General features: G+C 35.6%; 1 protein-coding gene across 9 annotated transcripts in view; it reads right to left on the reverse strand.

The window, feature by feature from the left end:
* TCF12 (transcription factor 12) overlaps positions 1-17,622 on the reverse strand; it is a 373,765-nt gene that overhangs the window by 66,914 nt on the left and 289,229 nt on the right. For all 9 annotated transcript variants that reach the window (XM_036844906.1, XM_036844902.1, XM_036844908.1 and 6 more), the window contains 2 exons: positions 15,720-15,855; positions 11,914-11,966 (listed from right to left, as the gene is read on the reverse strand). In XM_036844906.1, the coding sequence (XP_036700801.1) occupies positions 11,914-11,966; positions 15,720-15,855 (189 nt within the window). The remainder of the gene's footprint in view (positions 1-11,913; positions 11,967-15,719; positions 15,856-17,622) is intronic.

Here is a 17,622-nt window from a genome sequence, read left to right on the forward strand (position 1 = left end):
AAGAAGTTGGGCCTGTGATTTGCTTCTTTGTGCCTTTTGGCTGGAGAATTTAGTATATCATAAAAGAGACTGTTACGTGGATTATAAACAAAGGTGCCTGTAATGAATATGTAGGTTGGATAGTTTACAGGGTATAATAGAAGAATAAAGGGTGAAAAGCATGTAGCAGTACCACAGTACCTTTACAGCTGTATGATCTTTTTTTTTTTAATTTACTTATTTACTTATTTATTTTTGGCTGCGTTGGGTCTTCGCTGCTGCACGCAGGCTTTCTCTAGTTGTGGCGAGCGGGGTCTACTCTTGGTTGTGGTGCGCGGGCTTCTCATTGCAGTGGCTTCTCTTGTTGTGGAGCACGGGCTCTAGGCACACGGGCTCAGTAGTTGTGGCGCACAGGCTTAGCTGCTCTGCGCCATGTGGGATCTTCCCAGACCAGGGCTTGAACCCATGTACCCTGCACTGGCAGGTGGATGCTTAACCACTGTGTCACCAGGGAAGCCCCAGCTGTGTGATCTTGAGGAACACTGGGCTGCTCTAACACTGGTTATTTCAGACTGGAATGACTGATATATTAAAAAGATTCAAACTGTGTTACTATTGTTAAAATTGGAATAAAGATCATATGAATACAGGATCACAATTATTAATGCTAAGTCCACACATGGAAAACCAAATTCAGGTCTTCCTAGCTGTGATGTATCTAACTGAGAGTAAGACTATGCCTATGTAAATGGGAAGAATTCCAGTGATCTTTGCCACAGAAAACACTTCCACTTTTTTATGAAAAACTGGAGCTTTTTTTTTCTCCCTGAAAAGCTTTTACAAAGTTTAACCATGTTAAACATCTTACAGTATAGATAGTTAAAATATACTTGCAGTTCTCCTTGAAGGATATGTTAATTTCAGATTATTCAGTACGCTGTTTATACCTTCTCTGAGTCAAATGAGTATGATCCAGGAAGAAAGAACAACTATGGCTGTATTGCTAATCATCTGAGTTTGTTCATTTATTCAACAACTATTCACTGAGCATCTATTATGCACCTAGGAGCTGCTGATAAAGCAATAAAAAACATAAGTAAAATCCCTGTTTTATCAAAATTCTCCTGGGTAAGACAGATAAAGAATAAATTATAGTACATCAGATGGTAGTAAGTGTTTCAAAGAAAATTATAGCAGGAAAGGAGAGAGGGGAATATGGGGCATGTTGCCATTTTATATAGGATGGTCAGGAAAGATTCCCCAGTGATAAAGTGATATGTGATCAAAGAGAAAAGTATACAAGGAAACTAGCTATGTGGGTACTAAGGGAGGTGTGCTCTGGCAGAGAGAAGAGTAAATGCAAAGGCCCTGAGGCAGGACGGTGCTTGATATCTTTAAGGAGCAGAAAAGAGGGCAGAAGGCTAGAGGGATAAATTAATGGAAGATGAAGTCTGGGAGGCAGCAGAAAACAGGTAAGAAGGGTCTTGAAAGCCATTTTAAGGACTTTGGTTTTACACAGATAAGGGATGCTGTTGGAGGATTTTGAGCAGAAGAATGATATCATCTGACTTAAAATTTAAAGGGATTGTCCTGTATTAAAAAAAAATGATTTAAGGAAAATTGGGAGGTCAGTTGGGAAGATGCTGCTTTAATTCAGGAAAGAGATAAAAGTGTCTTGGATAATGAAGATAGCAGCAGGTGGTAAGAAATGATCAAATTCTTGAAGACAATTTTAGTATGAGAAATTTAGTATGGGACGATAACCACTGTTTTACTTTTATGTCAATGAAACCATAACTTTTTTTCCTTTAGAAAAAGGTTTCCTGTATTATGGTTTTCCATACTCATCTGTCACATGAGGATCATGACACTACATTGTTAACTACATCAATCCCAGCACACTGTAGAGTTACGGCTGAATTACTGGTAATTTACCATTTGGGGGGCAAATTTATTCCTATTATTGTGTATAATTAGGAGTTAACTGTACAATTGAGGGAAAAAATAGGACAAATAGTTCAGTGTCTTATACAAAAAGAGCAAGTTAACATATTTTTGATGATTTGGAACAGCCAGAGTAGGAGAAAGTTGAAAAGTACAGCTTGGAGCAGGAAGTCATTAAAAGATGATGTTCCCCATTACAGATAACATAAAATAATAGCTTCACAGTATTTATTTTTATCCTCTTAATTTAATTCAAAAAGCATTTCCTGGATACTCCACTATGTGCCCAGAGGGCGATAATCACTCAAATGAAAAAAATTTTAAAGTTAACTTATTTCCAAAGGTCAAAGTTACCTTTTGACTATAAGCATCTTGAAGACAGGGTACAAGGTCCATGGTTTATTATTACTTAAATATCTAAAGCCTAGAAGAATTCTTAATTCACAGTAAGTACTTTATATTTACTAACTTTATCAGGATGAATTCATATTTCTCTCAGTGGAAATTTACTAAACGGAGTCCACTCTAGTAGCAATAAATTTCTAATTCTCATTCAAATTACTGTTTTTTGAAATTTATAAGTATCTTCGGTGATGTTGAAAAAGATATTGATAACTTAATTTCAATTATGTCAAGTTTTATGGTTTAAAAAATTATCAAGCTCAAGTTGGAAAACTTGAGAAGTTTTATTACTTATTTATGAAGTATTGACTTCTTATTAACGCTAGCCATCATAAAACTAAAAAAAAAAAAACTAAATAAGAACCATAAATATCCACTTAAATTTATAGAGATTGTGAGTTTTCTAGTCATCTGAGTGAAGAGTCTCTTAAGTTTTGAATGAAGCTTTTAGGTTTAGAGAGACATGTCAGGTGTTTCAATATAATCTGTCTCACAATCATACATGGGTTGGAACTAATTCTCAAGCTGCTAGGAATTACCTTTTTAGCTTTGGGTTCTATGAGGAAGTTGGACCAGGATAAAAGATGGTGATTGGGCACATGTATATATAAGTTCAAGGAAAAAATTATAATAGAACTGTTTATATCAAAGTTAAATTATTTAAATACTTTAAACCCAATTGTTTCAAATAAACATCTTCTAATATATCTCTACATGGACTTACTTTTGATGTCATAAACTTCTGCATATTATTACCTAATATGACATTTAAATCGTAGAAAAATTATGACTTCATAGCATCCACTTTATATATTGAGGTTCTTCCACCATCCTAGTCAGGTACATTTTAAGGCAAATAACTGTCCTGGAAAGTTTCTATCAATGTGCCTAGGGCCTTAAGGAAATGATGAAGGGACTAATGAATATCACGTAATGGATCTAAAAAACAAACAAACAAAAACCAGTGTTTTATTTTGTTTCTCTTTGGGTCTGTTTTTCACCGGGAAGTATATTTATGAAGAAGGTAAGAATATATCTACTCTAGGCATAGACTTATGGTCTTTAAGTCTAATGCAGGGGTTGGCAAATTATAGTTGTGGGCCAGATCTGGTTTACCACCTGATTTTACAAATAAAGTTTTACTGGAACACAGTCATGCCCATTCATTTATGTATCATCTGTGGCTGCTTTCACACTCCAATATCAGAGCTGAATAGTTGTGACAGAGACTGTCCGACCCACAAAGCTGAACATATTGACAACAGAACCCTTTACAAAAAAAGTTTGCTGACTCCTGGTCGAGCACACTGAGGAAGAGTAGAAATATAGGCTGTAAGAAAGAGATAGCAGATTCTAGCAAATTTTCCAGAAACAATTTCTAGAACCAAATTACTTTTGAAAATTAATAAAATGTTGTCATATTATAGATATATTGGGTTATGTCTTAAATTAAATGCAGATAATAAAAAAGACAAAAACTTTGAAGGGCTAACACTTTAAAATTTGTTTAAAATCGGGACTTCCCTGATGGCGCAGTGGTTAGGACTCTGCACTCCCAATGCAGGGGGCCGGGGTTCGATCCCTGGTCGGGGACCTAGATCCCACATGCATGCTGCAACTAAGAGTTTGTATGCCACACTAAGGAGCCTGCAAGCCACAACTAAGGAGCCTGCCTGCCACAAATAAGACCCGGCGCAATCAAAAAAAAAAAAATTTGTTTAAAATCTATTCAATGAATACAAACACGGGAGAAATAAGGAACTATCCTGGAACTAGTACTGTTTTTAAACTGCTTAGAAGTCTAAGTATGAAATTATCTATATAGCATACATTACACTCTTTGAAATTAGTTATCATACAAGTACACTAAATGACTTTTCAAACTAAAATCATCACTGGTTAAACAAAGGGAATATCAGTGATGGCAAATTTCACGTCAGTAAATTACTTAGGATATAAATGCCTTCCCTAACCTAGAATGAAATCCAGAGCCCCAAACATCCCCAGTGATAAACTCTGGAGTTTCTGAATTTATTCCTTCTTTCCTATACTTGAAGAAATTGTATTAGATAAAAAACGAAACAAAAAAACTTCATGGTTCTACTGATGCTGAATGACAAAACAGTGGGCTTAACGTCTGAAAGCATTTATAGAATTCAACCACATATCCTTTAAAAACCATACAAATTACACACACACACACACACACACACACACACATTGGGGCTTATCCTACATCTGGTTTGTAAAGTCTCAAAGATCTAAACTATAGCAGCTGAGGAGTTCAATAAATCGTAAAAGCTGGTTCTGAAATTCAGCCATGTTCTTTCTTCTTTAAAAAGAAATAGAAAGGTCAGAAAATAACAAATATCACTGTGGTTGTACCATCACATCAGTACAAACAGATACAGAGGACTTGCTCACTGGTAACATTCCTTTTTTTTTTTTTTTTTGACTTGAAATCAGATCAAAGATGGACTGGCTTGTTACAAAAAATGAACATCTTAGAACTATGGATTAAAAGCCCATTATCTACACTGATACAAGTCTGATACTGTTCTGAACAGTAGTTACTGTCAGCATAAACAGTGGCTATTTCTTCTTATTAATGTATGAAGAAAATCTTTCATTCAATGACCAAACTGAATATGAGTTTGGAATGGATTATAGAACCATTCCCTTTAGGTACTAAGATTTTTCTGCAGAATGACCTGTAAGGTCAGAGAAAGAATCAGTCAGTTTGGAAATTTTATATCGAGGTAGCCTTCAAACAGAGACAGCTTATCTAACATTTCGAAATAAGAAACTCTTAAGTACTTAGTTGTTGTGCACCCTATGGGCTTGTCTGCTAAAGGAGCTAAGCAAATACCTATTCCCACTCATGTTCAGGAACTGGAGTGTTGACTTTATGAAGTTTAGCTGAAGCTGGTGCTGCATGTAAATACTGTTTATTCTAGAATCAACTAGGATTCTTGCTAGTTAAGGGTCTCGGATAATTGTCTACAAATACAGTGTTACCCTAGCTTCCTAATGACTTCCACAGAACACTCCCACACATACACTTGTAGCTTATCGCACTATTTTTGTGGATAAACTGGAGGTAACAATATCTCTATAGTTCTACCCCTTGACCTTTTTCTTACTGGTTCAGATAACCACTAATCTTTCAAGTGGTACTTTTCCAAGTTATTCATTTATATCAGCCCCAGAAAGTTGTATCTGTCCTCCCTTTCCTATTTAAAAAAAAATCCTTACTTTAGCCACCCTCAAAATTTAATATTCTGACTTTTCTATTTAATATTCTTACTAAGTATATTTAGTATGTACATGAAAATGCTAGATCACGGTACATGTTTAGTGGTCTTTGAGATTTAGAAACACCTCAGAATATCTCCAATTATCTCAAGGGGTGTCCCTAAAATAGAAAATTTAATACTAAAAATGACAAAAAATCCACATTAATTAAAAAAAGCCATTCCCAACAAAATAAAATCCCACAAAAGTCTGGCAGAAAGGAAGGTCATTTCCTGAACTATAGCCAATTACCAATTCAAAGGTTACAGAACTCTGTACCTGTCCGCAGGAAAGCAAGAAAAGGTGGTGTCTAAGCTGCTTTGATTTATCTCAGAAACAATAAAGTTCCTTGTGAGGGAAGAATCAGAAAAAAATTTTTTTCACGATGGCTAGGGAGGTAAAATATACTTTGAGAGTTTAACTCTCAAACTCTCAAAAAAATTAAAGCAATTATCTGATAAACTGTTACAGCTTTTGTGGGATAATATATACACACTTAAAGACAGAGGACAAAGACTAGCATGATATTTGATTAAGAAACAAATAGATTGTGTCATCAGTCTATGTGTGGGACTATAAACCAGTTATATTCAAAATGAATAAGACATGCCGGACTTCCCTGAAGACGCAGTGGTTAAGAATCCGCCTGCCAATGCAGGGGACACAGGTTCGAGCCCTGGTCCGGGAAGATCCCACATGCCGCGGAGCAACTAAACCCGTGCGCCACAACTACTGAGCCTGCGCTCTAGAGCGCACGAGCCACAACTTCTGAGTTCGTGTGCCACAACTACTGAAGCCTGCGTGCCTAGAGCCCGTGATCTGCAACAAGAGAAGCCACTGCAATGAGAGGCCCGGGCACCGCAACAAAGAGTAGCCCCCGCTGGCCGCAACTAGAGAACGCCTAAGCGCAGCAACAAAAGACCCAACGTAGACAAAAATTAATTAATTAATTAAAAAAAAATGAATAAGACATGCCATTTTGATGCAGAGCATGAAGATGTTCAAAAGATGTTTTCAAATGCTACTGAACAAGATCACAACTTGGATATAAAGGCATTCTGAAATTTGTCTAGGTGTTTACTTTCTGGTGATAAAAATCTTGAAAGTGTCTTGCTGCTTTCTTCAGGATTCTGCATTTTCTGCAGGCATTTTTAAAAAAAGATCTATGTTTGGAAATACTATATAACATCAAGTTAAGAAACAAAGAATAAAGAACAAAGAAACTTCCCTCCATCTGAGAAATGCTTTAGAGAACCATAAAGATGTTCAACCAATGATAAAATAAAGGGAAAAAAAAGCATAGACTCCTGACAGTTCAGAAGACAAAAATAATTAGTATGAATTCTAGGCAGGAATTAATTCGATCAATTTTTTCCTCCTTCTATAGGTTCCTTTTCTAAAAATGAATGCTTTCTTAACAATAGCAGCTACAATTTACTACTCACTATGTGCCAGGCACATACATTACATATGCAAGTAAATACTTTTTTTTACCATAATATTTATCTTTCCTTATGTTTTCAAACTTCTCCTTGCTTTTCAACAAAATATGGTATGGGAATTCCCTGGTGGTCCAATGGTTAGGACTCCACGCTCTCACTGCCGAGGGCCTGGGTTCGATCCCTGGTCGGGGAACTAAAATCCCATAAGCCATGAGGCACAGCCAAGAAAAAAAAACGGTAAACATGAAACGCTAAAATTCCTTTAAATTGCAGGCTGTAGTGGTAGGAACTAGAAAAAAATAAAGAAAGAACATTTACTGAGTGTCTATTATATACTAGGCACATGTTAGGCACATAATACCCTCATACTAACATTTGAGATAAGCATTACTATCTCCTTTTACAAACAGAAACTTGGTGTTCGGAGAACTTAAAAGCAATTTCTCTAAGGTTACAAAACAAAAAGCAGCTGAGGCCAGATAAAACCCATCTGCTTGACTAGGAAGTCTGTGCTTTTCTATGCCATCCTTTCAAGATGGTGGTAGGTCTTTAAACAACAAAGCAATTAATAAATTTGATCAAGAAAAACATAACTGACAGAATAAACTGTTTTAAATTTAATATACTAACCAAGATACCTTATGAGTACACCAAGATACACAACATGTTTTAACATTCAAAAGAAAAAGAAAATGGTCTTTGATATTAAATTAGGTTGTAATCTTTGGCTATATGTGTAATCTTGGGCAAGTTACTTAGTATTTCTGAGTCTCAATTTCCTCATCTGTAAGAAGAGGATATTAGTTATCTTATAGATTGGTGTGGTGAAGATTAAAGATTAAGATGATACAGATAATGGTTAGCACAGATGCTCACACATGTAAGATATGTGTTACTCTAACACAGTGAAGTTGAGGCTGTAAAGGATGCTAACAAATATAATGCAAATGTTTCATTTTTTCCCACAAATTACTAGGAAAAAACCACAGTTGCTCCCAATCCCTACCCAGTGTTTCAAAATTTCCTTAAATGTTTTATCTCAGTAAAAATTTGATACAGATGAAAAACAGCTTGTGTATATACAAAGAACAAAGACTAGAGTTGGTGGTTAGAGAAGGTGAGGGGAGGTTCAGGAACCCTAAAAAGGAAAGAAAACATCCTGCCAAGTCAAAGCACACCCATACCTTCAGAGAGACTCCCAGATAATCTTAACAACTACAAATGCCTCCTATTATCTACAGGCCAGGAGACTTTAGGCTTTTATCCAGGGTAGACTGCTATGACAATTTATCTCTTTTCATATCTGAGCTGGTCTTATGTGTCCCTCAATCTTCCTCTGGAGTGGGAGAGCACGTCTGCTATAGGAAAAGCATAAAGGTTATATTTGGTATAGAACTCAAAAATGCTGTACTTCTAGATGTGGCCTGAGAATGTGTTTATTTTTTTACATGTCTATGCCTTTTACCTGTATTGACTGCTACTAATCTTCCCAGACAGAGTTCAAATGTCAACTCCTGAGGCCATTAGTACTCCCCAAGGCAGAGTTAGTTCTACCTACTCTATGTTTCCAGAGTACTTGGTACACACCTTTACTTGCCTCACTGAAATACATGTAATTAATTCACTAAATGCTTGTTTCTCGCACTAGTTCCCTGCAGGCAATGATGGTGTGCTTGTATGTTCGAATTCAATGTCCAGGCATCGCTCTACTGTTGCTGCTACAGAAGTTCACTTTGTTCAATATTTCAACCTGTCTAGAGAAACAAGTGGAAAATTTAATGTGCTTAAGAACACCATTTTTTCATCGGTAGGAAGAAAACTATGCCCATTACACCTTTTGGTTATGTATTGAGCATTTAATTTTAAAACCCTAAGAATGTAACATTTTAGACCTGAAAGGAACTTTAGATTTCCCAGTTCAAACTTCCTAAGGCTAACTGACAAGTCCAGGGTCATACAATCAATCAAAAACTAAGCCAGCAGATTTGAACAGACCATTTTCTTAACCTTAGTGACCATACTGCTTTAAGAATGTCAATACACCGTTATGGGACCTTCATCCAGACAGGATTTACCATTCAGTTGTTCTGCAGTGAGGAATAGAGGAGCTGAGGTTTGTAAGTATGATACCTAAACACATATCATGGATTACAAAAAGAAAAGGCCTCTAACCACTGGTCTATGGTCAAATTATGTAGATTATCAAGGCTTTGCATGTTAAGTAACACTGCCTGTTGTTTTCTGTAGTGGTGTGAGCAGTATGATACCAACCTAGCTCTTTCACTCTTTCTTTAGTAAAGGTAACATGTATTTTACAGATGACTAAAGGTTGACTGCACAAGCAGCAAACTGTGAAATCTGAGATGTTACGGTCAAGTTTCTAGTTTGGGAAGTAGGATATTCAAATGATCATGAAATAAAATATACATAGTCCATTTTCATTTTTATACCCATTTTTAAAAAACAATTCACATTGTTAAAGGCCTATGAATTACACACATTTCAGTAAAAGCATCCAAATAGAAAACGATTACTTTAAATTCCATTTGTTTTAGACACTGAAAAGGTAAGTAGTGTAACCATAAGTGTTCTCAGTTTATTATTTTGGTATCATTTATCAAAGTACCAGTTTTTAAAGTTTAAAAAAATTCTCTTTTAAAAACCTGAGATTTCAACATAGCATTTAATCTAAAATATACTTTTAATTAAAATGCATTTATCATTTATATATCCTTAATAACATTCAATATGTTTAAATACTATTTTCAGCATGGTTTCAAAGCAGTATGATCATGTTTGATGCTGATGTTAAGTACAGAATTGAAAATAATAATTTCTAATATTTTCTATACAAATATCTAATAAATCCCAAGTAAAGAAGTTAGTAATACAATATATAAGTAGGATTGACTTGTGAAATTTCCTAATGGTTCTCAAAGAAATCAAAGTTTTCATCAGAATTCATTGGCTTTCCCCCTCTCCGTGGCTCATCCTTAACACCTGAGACAATACAGAGAATTACCTCCAGGTAGTGAATGCTGTTTTGATTAGGATTGCAAGGAACACTGGTGACCTCCAGTGTTTATTCTCTTTCCAGGTTGTTCTGTCCATTTTGCCCTTTTGTTTTAAAAATGAAAGAACTATGAAACAACAAAAATATACTGTTTCTTAAAATTAATGTCAGGCAAAGAAATGAGATGAATTTTTCATTTACTAATCTGGTATTTTTTAAAACCTGTGTAGTTCTACTAAATATTAATATGTAATTTAACTTCTATTACTCTCAGAATTATAGTAACAAATTACCAAAAAAATCGCACAGTTACATGTTTTAGCTGTTCTGTCAGTTTTAAATGACTTCCGTTAATCTAGCAGAAATCATGTATGCTGTTGAACCACCTACCCCTGCACAGCACACAACTGTTAAAATGTAAATTGCCCAACTATTTTTAGCTGTCGCTGAAAAAAAAATCCTGTCTTTGGGAATAATGATTTGAGGCATTGTATTCATTTTGTTTATCAAGCAGCTATTCAGCCTCTAGTGGGTCCAAGTGCTTATGCAAGCAAAAGCTTTTAAGAATGCCTGCAGCTGCAATCCAACCTTCCAGGTAAGCTGCAGGTTCAGAGCACAGCTGCCCTAGGCTGCATAAAACTCAGATCCATCTGGAAGTGAGTTTCAAAGAGGATTTCAAATTTGAGTTTTCATGTATCACATGGAAGAGAAGGAGGGGGAAGAACATAGGAAAGAAGGAAGGCAAACAACCAAAAAGATGGTATCTCTACTTCAGCCTTAATAAAAAATAAAAAGCTCAGACCCATGCTGCTCCTTCTAGATTACTACTTGCCAAGCCAGATATTCCATTCAGTGTATACTTCGATGAGCTGTGACTCATCCAGCAGCACCTGCGCCCATGTGTTAAGTACTGCCAAATAAAAGGCCAACATCCATTTACACAACAAAGAGATGTACCCTACAAGGCATGGGGCCTCAATCCAAAAGCCCCACTCCCCATTTGTTCTAAGAAAAGGGAAAGGAAAAAAAATCTTCCCTCCTCACACCAGGGGTTTTTAAATTGTAGGTGGATTTATGATATAGGTTCATTTACAAATACTTTTACTCTTTAACAGAATAAAGTATATTTAATAGCACAAACACCCCTACAGCATTTGATTATCATGGCCATTAACGGTTGTTCACCAAACCTTTCCAACCTCCTTCATGAAAGCTCTTTATTCTCAAAGGATACATTTTTGAGCAAAGAGGGATCAACAAACTAGCTGCTTGAAAGCTTTCCTGATGCTAGGCTGAAGTTAGGAAAGGCTTAATGAAGGCTTTAAAATCCACAAGGGCTTCACAATGAACATCTGACTTGGTGATTTATGCATATTAATAACCTCAGTCCTACTGAGGCAAGCTGAGCCGAACATGTCCTCCGAATCTTAATGTCTTTAGCTCCATTGGGATTATTACAAATGTAAATTTCTAAGATTCTCAGCTATTAATCTCTGTCTGTCCTCCTGTTCAGCAACATAATGACTAATTAAACATCAAAAGACCTGTACAGGAGATCTTCTTTGACAGCTACCAGCCTAGTCCTCTTCCCAAGAGGGGAATTCAAATGACAGGGACATGGAGTAAAAGCGTATGAGTAAGCTACAAATCACTGAAGAGAAATCTTAAAAACCTAACACTGAATTTGGATTTAACTCAATCAGTGACTCCGTTAAGTAGAGGACAGTTACTATGTGAAGTGTGCCTACTGATACCAACCAAATGTATCCTTACAGCCAGCAGATACTGAATACCTGAAATCAGTTTGTTTACCACAAAGTCAAAAAAATGGGTACTTACAGAAGAAGGCAAGCCAGGAGGCACCTTTCTGACTTTCTTTGCTTGCAAAGGATCTGCACGTGGGAAACAGTATATTTCATCAGCATTTATATTAGAAAAGTTTCAGACTTCAAATGAGCAGGAAAGAATTTTTCCTCCTAGTACCTTTCTTGTTTTCCAGTATTTAGAAGTAAGTAGGGGAATACAGGGATAGGGGTCTCATTCTTTCTAACTGGTTCCAGTGCAAAACAGGGACTCCTAATGAAGTGATATATTCTGAAATACATATCCCGTAAGTTTGGGAAGATGACAGCAAAGTAAAACAAGAAAGAAAATAACAAACCAATAAGCATGTGTGAGAAAAGGGAATAATATTTCTTAAGCACCTATTATGTGCAAGGTTCCATATTAGGCACTTTACATCATTTATCTCAGCTCATTTGCAGAAGGGCATTTGGTACAACAGGTCAGTTTAATAATATGACTCCTTAAGAGAGACACAAATTTAGTGTTCATATCACATTGAGAATTAGGTTTAAAAGCATACTAAATAGACTAAAAGCTAATGCTAATGCTACAAGTCATTATGTTAAAAATTTGAAATAAAATTTAATAACTGAAAAATTAAGGTTATAATAATATCTGAGATATGCTACATAAACTATTAGATACAGGCATTGTCATGTATAATATCATCCTATAAGTATTCTATAAGAACATTTACTTTAACAATGTGTAGTTAAAACTGCAACTTCAGCACTAATTATTGTACAATTTTATCCTTGGATGTTTATATTTATTTCCAAGAAATAACTAAAGTATATTTCTTTCTAAGACACAAATTATTTATTAATATAATGGAGAATATGAATATTTTCATATGCCTAACCACCTTACTTGATATTTTACTTTTACTTATCTGTAAAATTTAAAATTTAATACTTGTTCATCTTATTTATTGTAAAAAATGGTGTTAATTGCACCTTTCCAATCGTACACAAATAATGGATCAAATTCAGGATTTTTCAGAGGGGTTCACTATTAAGAGAGAATGCATAAGAAGGCTGATGTTAATTACAATGTTTTTGAAAACTGTAAAAATGGTATTTTCCTGGGTCATAAATGATACGACAGTAAAACATGCAGTTGTTTAAGAAAGAATGAAACCCATTTAAATTGGGGCTGGGAATCTTTATAGTGAATATCCCAGGAGGCTGCAAAGCTAAAAAAGCAACTTTGTAAGTAGCACATGGAAAAATTTTATACAATAAAAAGAGGAAAAAAACACTCATTAGCATCTATTCCCTACCCCAAGAGGCAGCCTATATTTCCTTAAAACAAAAGTGCCAAAGATAAACAACATCTGGCACACTCTATAAAACTTACAGGCAAAATTTTTGTTCTTTGTGAGGCTTTTCCAAAACCCAACTTTTCACAACTAGTACAGTATCCCTTGAGCAAAAGCCACACTCCATACATACCAAGAGAGTCAACTGAACTGTCCCTATCAGTCTGGAGCCCATCACTCTCTTTTGGGGTAGTTAGCAGTAGAGTACATCGCTGTTTAGATAAGGACAGTTTTTCACTGCCATGGGAATGGAAATTTTTCTTTTATATTTTTAATCTCATCATTAGCTGCCACTCTACAATTATGTAAATAATGTTGGATTCAAAATCATGAACTTAGGATACAGAGTTCACTTTTGGGAGGTTTCAAAGTGCAATAGTTAAGAGAGTAAGCTGATTGGATTCAAATTTCAGCTCCATCACACAGCAGCTGTGTGAGCCTGGGCAAGTTACTTAACCTCTTAGAACTTCAGTTACCTACAATAACCTCCTGGAGTTATTGCAATAAACATAATACAGAAAGATGCTCAGGGCAGTGCATAACAGAAAGTGACACAATAAATTTTAGCCATTATTACTAGGTTTATATTAAAAACTGTGGCAAGAGTATTATAAGTTAGATACTGTTTTGCAGAATGTTGATTTCCTAAAGCATCTAAATAGCTTGAAAAGATGCTAAGATTGGTGTAGATTATCTCTGAAGTCCTTTCAGAGATTTTATGGATAACTGCAATGTCAAGAAAGAGTGTCTAAGACTGAGAAATAACAATGAAGAATGGAATAATAATCCACTAAATGGTATTCACCCAGGAGATGAGTGCACCTCCCTGGATACCAAGGCTTGGCTAAGTTACTTAGCTTCCTGGGTCTTGGTTCCTTATCTGCAACATGAGGTTAATATTATAACCTCATAGAGTTTTTGTAAAGATGCAGTATGTATAACACAGTACCTGGCATAGAAGAAATAATCCATAGTACCTAGCATTATCATAATCAAAACGAAAATGAAGAATATATAAGCTTTAATTTCTGGAAAGCTTGAGTATTTATGAAATCCACTCCCCCTCCCTGCCCTCAATATTCCAATTATTTCCTCCTTGAACTCTTAGTAATAGTATACTGGTCTATATTAGTGCTTTTTGTCACAGTGTGTGCTCACATAGCATACTAACAGATATTTTTCTAGAGTGACACCGCCACATCTAGACTCAGAAGAATGTTCTTACCCTGACTAACTAATTTGGTGGGAAACAAAAGTGGAGATGGAGAAAAGATACTTTAACTTACCATTTCCTTAATGAGTGCAGTGGTCTAAATCATTGGAGCTAACAGTACATATACTCAACCACCCACCACACTGAGAGGTGGGCATATCTAACCAGAGCTTTCTATGCCTAATATGACAATCCATTCCTGTGCCCTTTTACACCCTCAAGCATATTCTAGACCCAAAGGCTAGGGATATTTTACCAAAGTTTAGGTTTGACAGAGGTAGACATACAAATTAGGGGTGTCAACAAGTATTTGTGGAACACGTAACTGGGACATACTTTCTTTTGGTGGACTATGTTTATTTCAGAAGCTGGCCTATCCTTAATATAAACATGCTTTACAACTTCAATTTTCTTATATAAAGGATTCTTTGGTAAGAATAACCAAAAATTCCCACATTTAAACACTGACTGGATAGGGTGTCAGAGTATACCTGAGGCTTGCTGTAAGCAGCAACACAAAACAGATTGGCCTGGTTAGGCTATGTATAAGACATAAAAGAAGGAAGCTAAAGAAAATGAGATTTGCATGCTTGATAGTTACTGAGTTTCCTTTTGAGGTGATGTTTTGGAGCTAGAGATGATGGCTGTACAGTTTTGTGAATATACTAAATGTCCCTGGATTGTACACTTTAATATGGATAATTGTTATGTTAATTTTACCTCAATTTTTTAAAAAGTGGGGAGTAGAAGCAATTAATATGCAAAGAACATTGGACTTGGAGTCAGAAAATCTGAAATTTTATCCTGCATAAATCACCTACTAGTTATATGAATGTGTCCTCTTCTGAGCCTCAATTTTATGTTAAAGCTAGTATTACGTCCACTGACTACTAGGATCGCTGTATGGATGAAATGAGAACGTATACTATAAAACCACTTTGTAAACTGTTGAGCATTATATCAATTTTAGTCAAGAATAAGATGTTAATATTAGTACATGACATTTTTATTATAAGAGGAAAAACTAATCCCATTTTTAAAGTTCCATTTTTCACTATTCAGTTCCTCTTATACTGATGACCAAATAAAAATATTGTTTATTAAATATATGATATATTATTTTATGTAAATAAGCCCCAATATCATCGTGATACCCAAGAAACCAATTTTCTTCTAATTAAAAGTATAGCCAGAAGCATAGACTAAGGGGGAGTGGGGTAGGGAAGAAACATTTGTAAAATGGGGTTTGTTGTGTGATACACTTACCAAGTGCTGCAGAGTCATGGAGTGGTCTTCTCCTGGAACTTGTGGCAGAGAATGAGTAGTACGGTGTCCCAGGTTTTCCTGAAGAAGAGATTTGTGCTGGGCTTCCAAGCCCTAGATCTTGTCTCAGGAGACTAGACTATAAAACAAGGCCAAAGAAACAAGTTATCTTCTTGTTGATTATGAACCCAAATCTGAAAATGACATCACTCCTGAACTATTTATAGTAACTTCAACAAACCCTTGAATTTAGGAAGTATCTAAGTACTTATTTGAATTTTATTAGACCATTAGTTTAAACCTGTATTTTCTCTTTTTCCCCATCCTCATGTTGCCTGCTTTCTAGTAATTATGTAGATCCATACACTCTTAGGGTTGAAAGATACTTTAGTTACTATGTAGTTCCACTCTTTAATCATCAAGAACATTTTTGAAAAATGGCCACCCAGTCTTTGCTTGAATGCTTTCATGACCACAAAAGGTAGTCAATTCTGTTCTTTTTCCATTTTTTTTCCTTTTTGGAAAGCTCTCATTGTTTGAAGAGTGCCACTATTTTCAAGACTAGCCATTCCTGTTTTCTTCAACTGTGTCTCATGACATGGTTTGAATGTCCTCCTCACCATCCCTGATACAGACCTCTAGATTTATTTTCCATTTGTCAAAGTCTCTTGCAAAGGAGAATGGAGAATAATGCCCCAGATGTGGCCTTATTAATGCAGAGTAGTTTTCAACACTATATTTAAACAACCCATTTGTGCTAGCTAGCTCATACTGAGAGGTTAAGAGTAATCACACCCTGTTACTCTTTATTGTATAAGTTGCTATTAAGTCATGTCCCTCCAATGGTTTCTTTGTTCAGTTTGTGTTCTTTGGTTCCAAGTACAAGACTTAACATTTATCTCTGATAAAATTCATCTTGTTATATTTGATCCATAATAATCATCCATTTTTATCCTTGTCCAGGACGACAAGGCTGAGGAGAGAGCCCTAATGTATGTCACAGTGATGTCATGAAACTGTGTCAAGTACTTCACTGAAATCCAGAGATTCAGCAGCCCTGACCTACTAACGAATTGACCCTGTCATAAAGCAAATGAAGTTAATTTGGCAGAATTTGTTTTCAAGCTTTCTGGTAGCTGAGGGAAAAAGAAGACCTCAATTGGAAAGGGTGTTAGATATACTTGAGAAGATGCTCTCAAATGAAAAGAGCTGTGATTTCTCTAATATATTTACTATTCTCCCACTCAATAATACCCCTTACTGCTATCACCATACTGTTGGTAGTTGTCATTCCAGCTACTGAGCATCATAAAGGTACTGAGAAATAAACCTCAGCTCTGGTTAGAAAGAATCAGTAGAACTTTATAATGCTAGTCATAATAGTCCAGTCCCTGCCTCCAGAAAGACTTTCATTTCAGTTTGTCACACTATTTAATAATTTTAAGTAATATTTATGTTTCAGCTTAAAAATCTAAGGTGGAATTAACATAACATAAAATTAACCATTTTAACATTTCCAATCAGTGACATTTAGTACATTCATAATCTGCAACCATCACCCTCTAGTTCCAGAACATTTCGTCACCCCAAAAGGCAACTCCATACCCATTCAAACAGTCACTTCCATTCCTCCCCTCCTCCAGTCCCTGACAACCACTAATCTGCTTCTGTCTCTGTGGATTTAATTTATTTTGAATATTTCATATAAATGAAATAATGCAATATGTGACCTTTTGCATCCAGCTTCTTTCACTTAGCGTGTTTTTGAAGTTCATCATGTTGCAGCATGTATCAGTACTTCGTTTCTTTTCAGGAATGAATGATATTCCATTGGACGGATATACTACAATTTGTTTATGCATTTATCCATTGATGTAACATTTTGGTTTTCTCCAGCTTTGGACTA

This window comes from Balaenoptera musculus, chromosome 2 (assembly GCF_009873245.2).
Source record: "Balaenoptera musculus isolate JJ_BM4_2016_0621 chromosome 2, mBalMus1.pri.v3, whole genome shotgun sequence".
Taxonomy (NCBI): domain Eukaryota; kingdom Metazoa; phylum Chordata; class Mammalia; order Artiodactyla; family Balaenopteridae; genus Balaenoptera; species Balaenoptera musculus.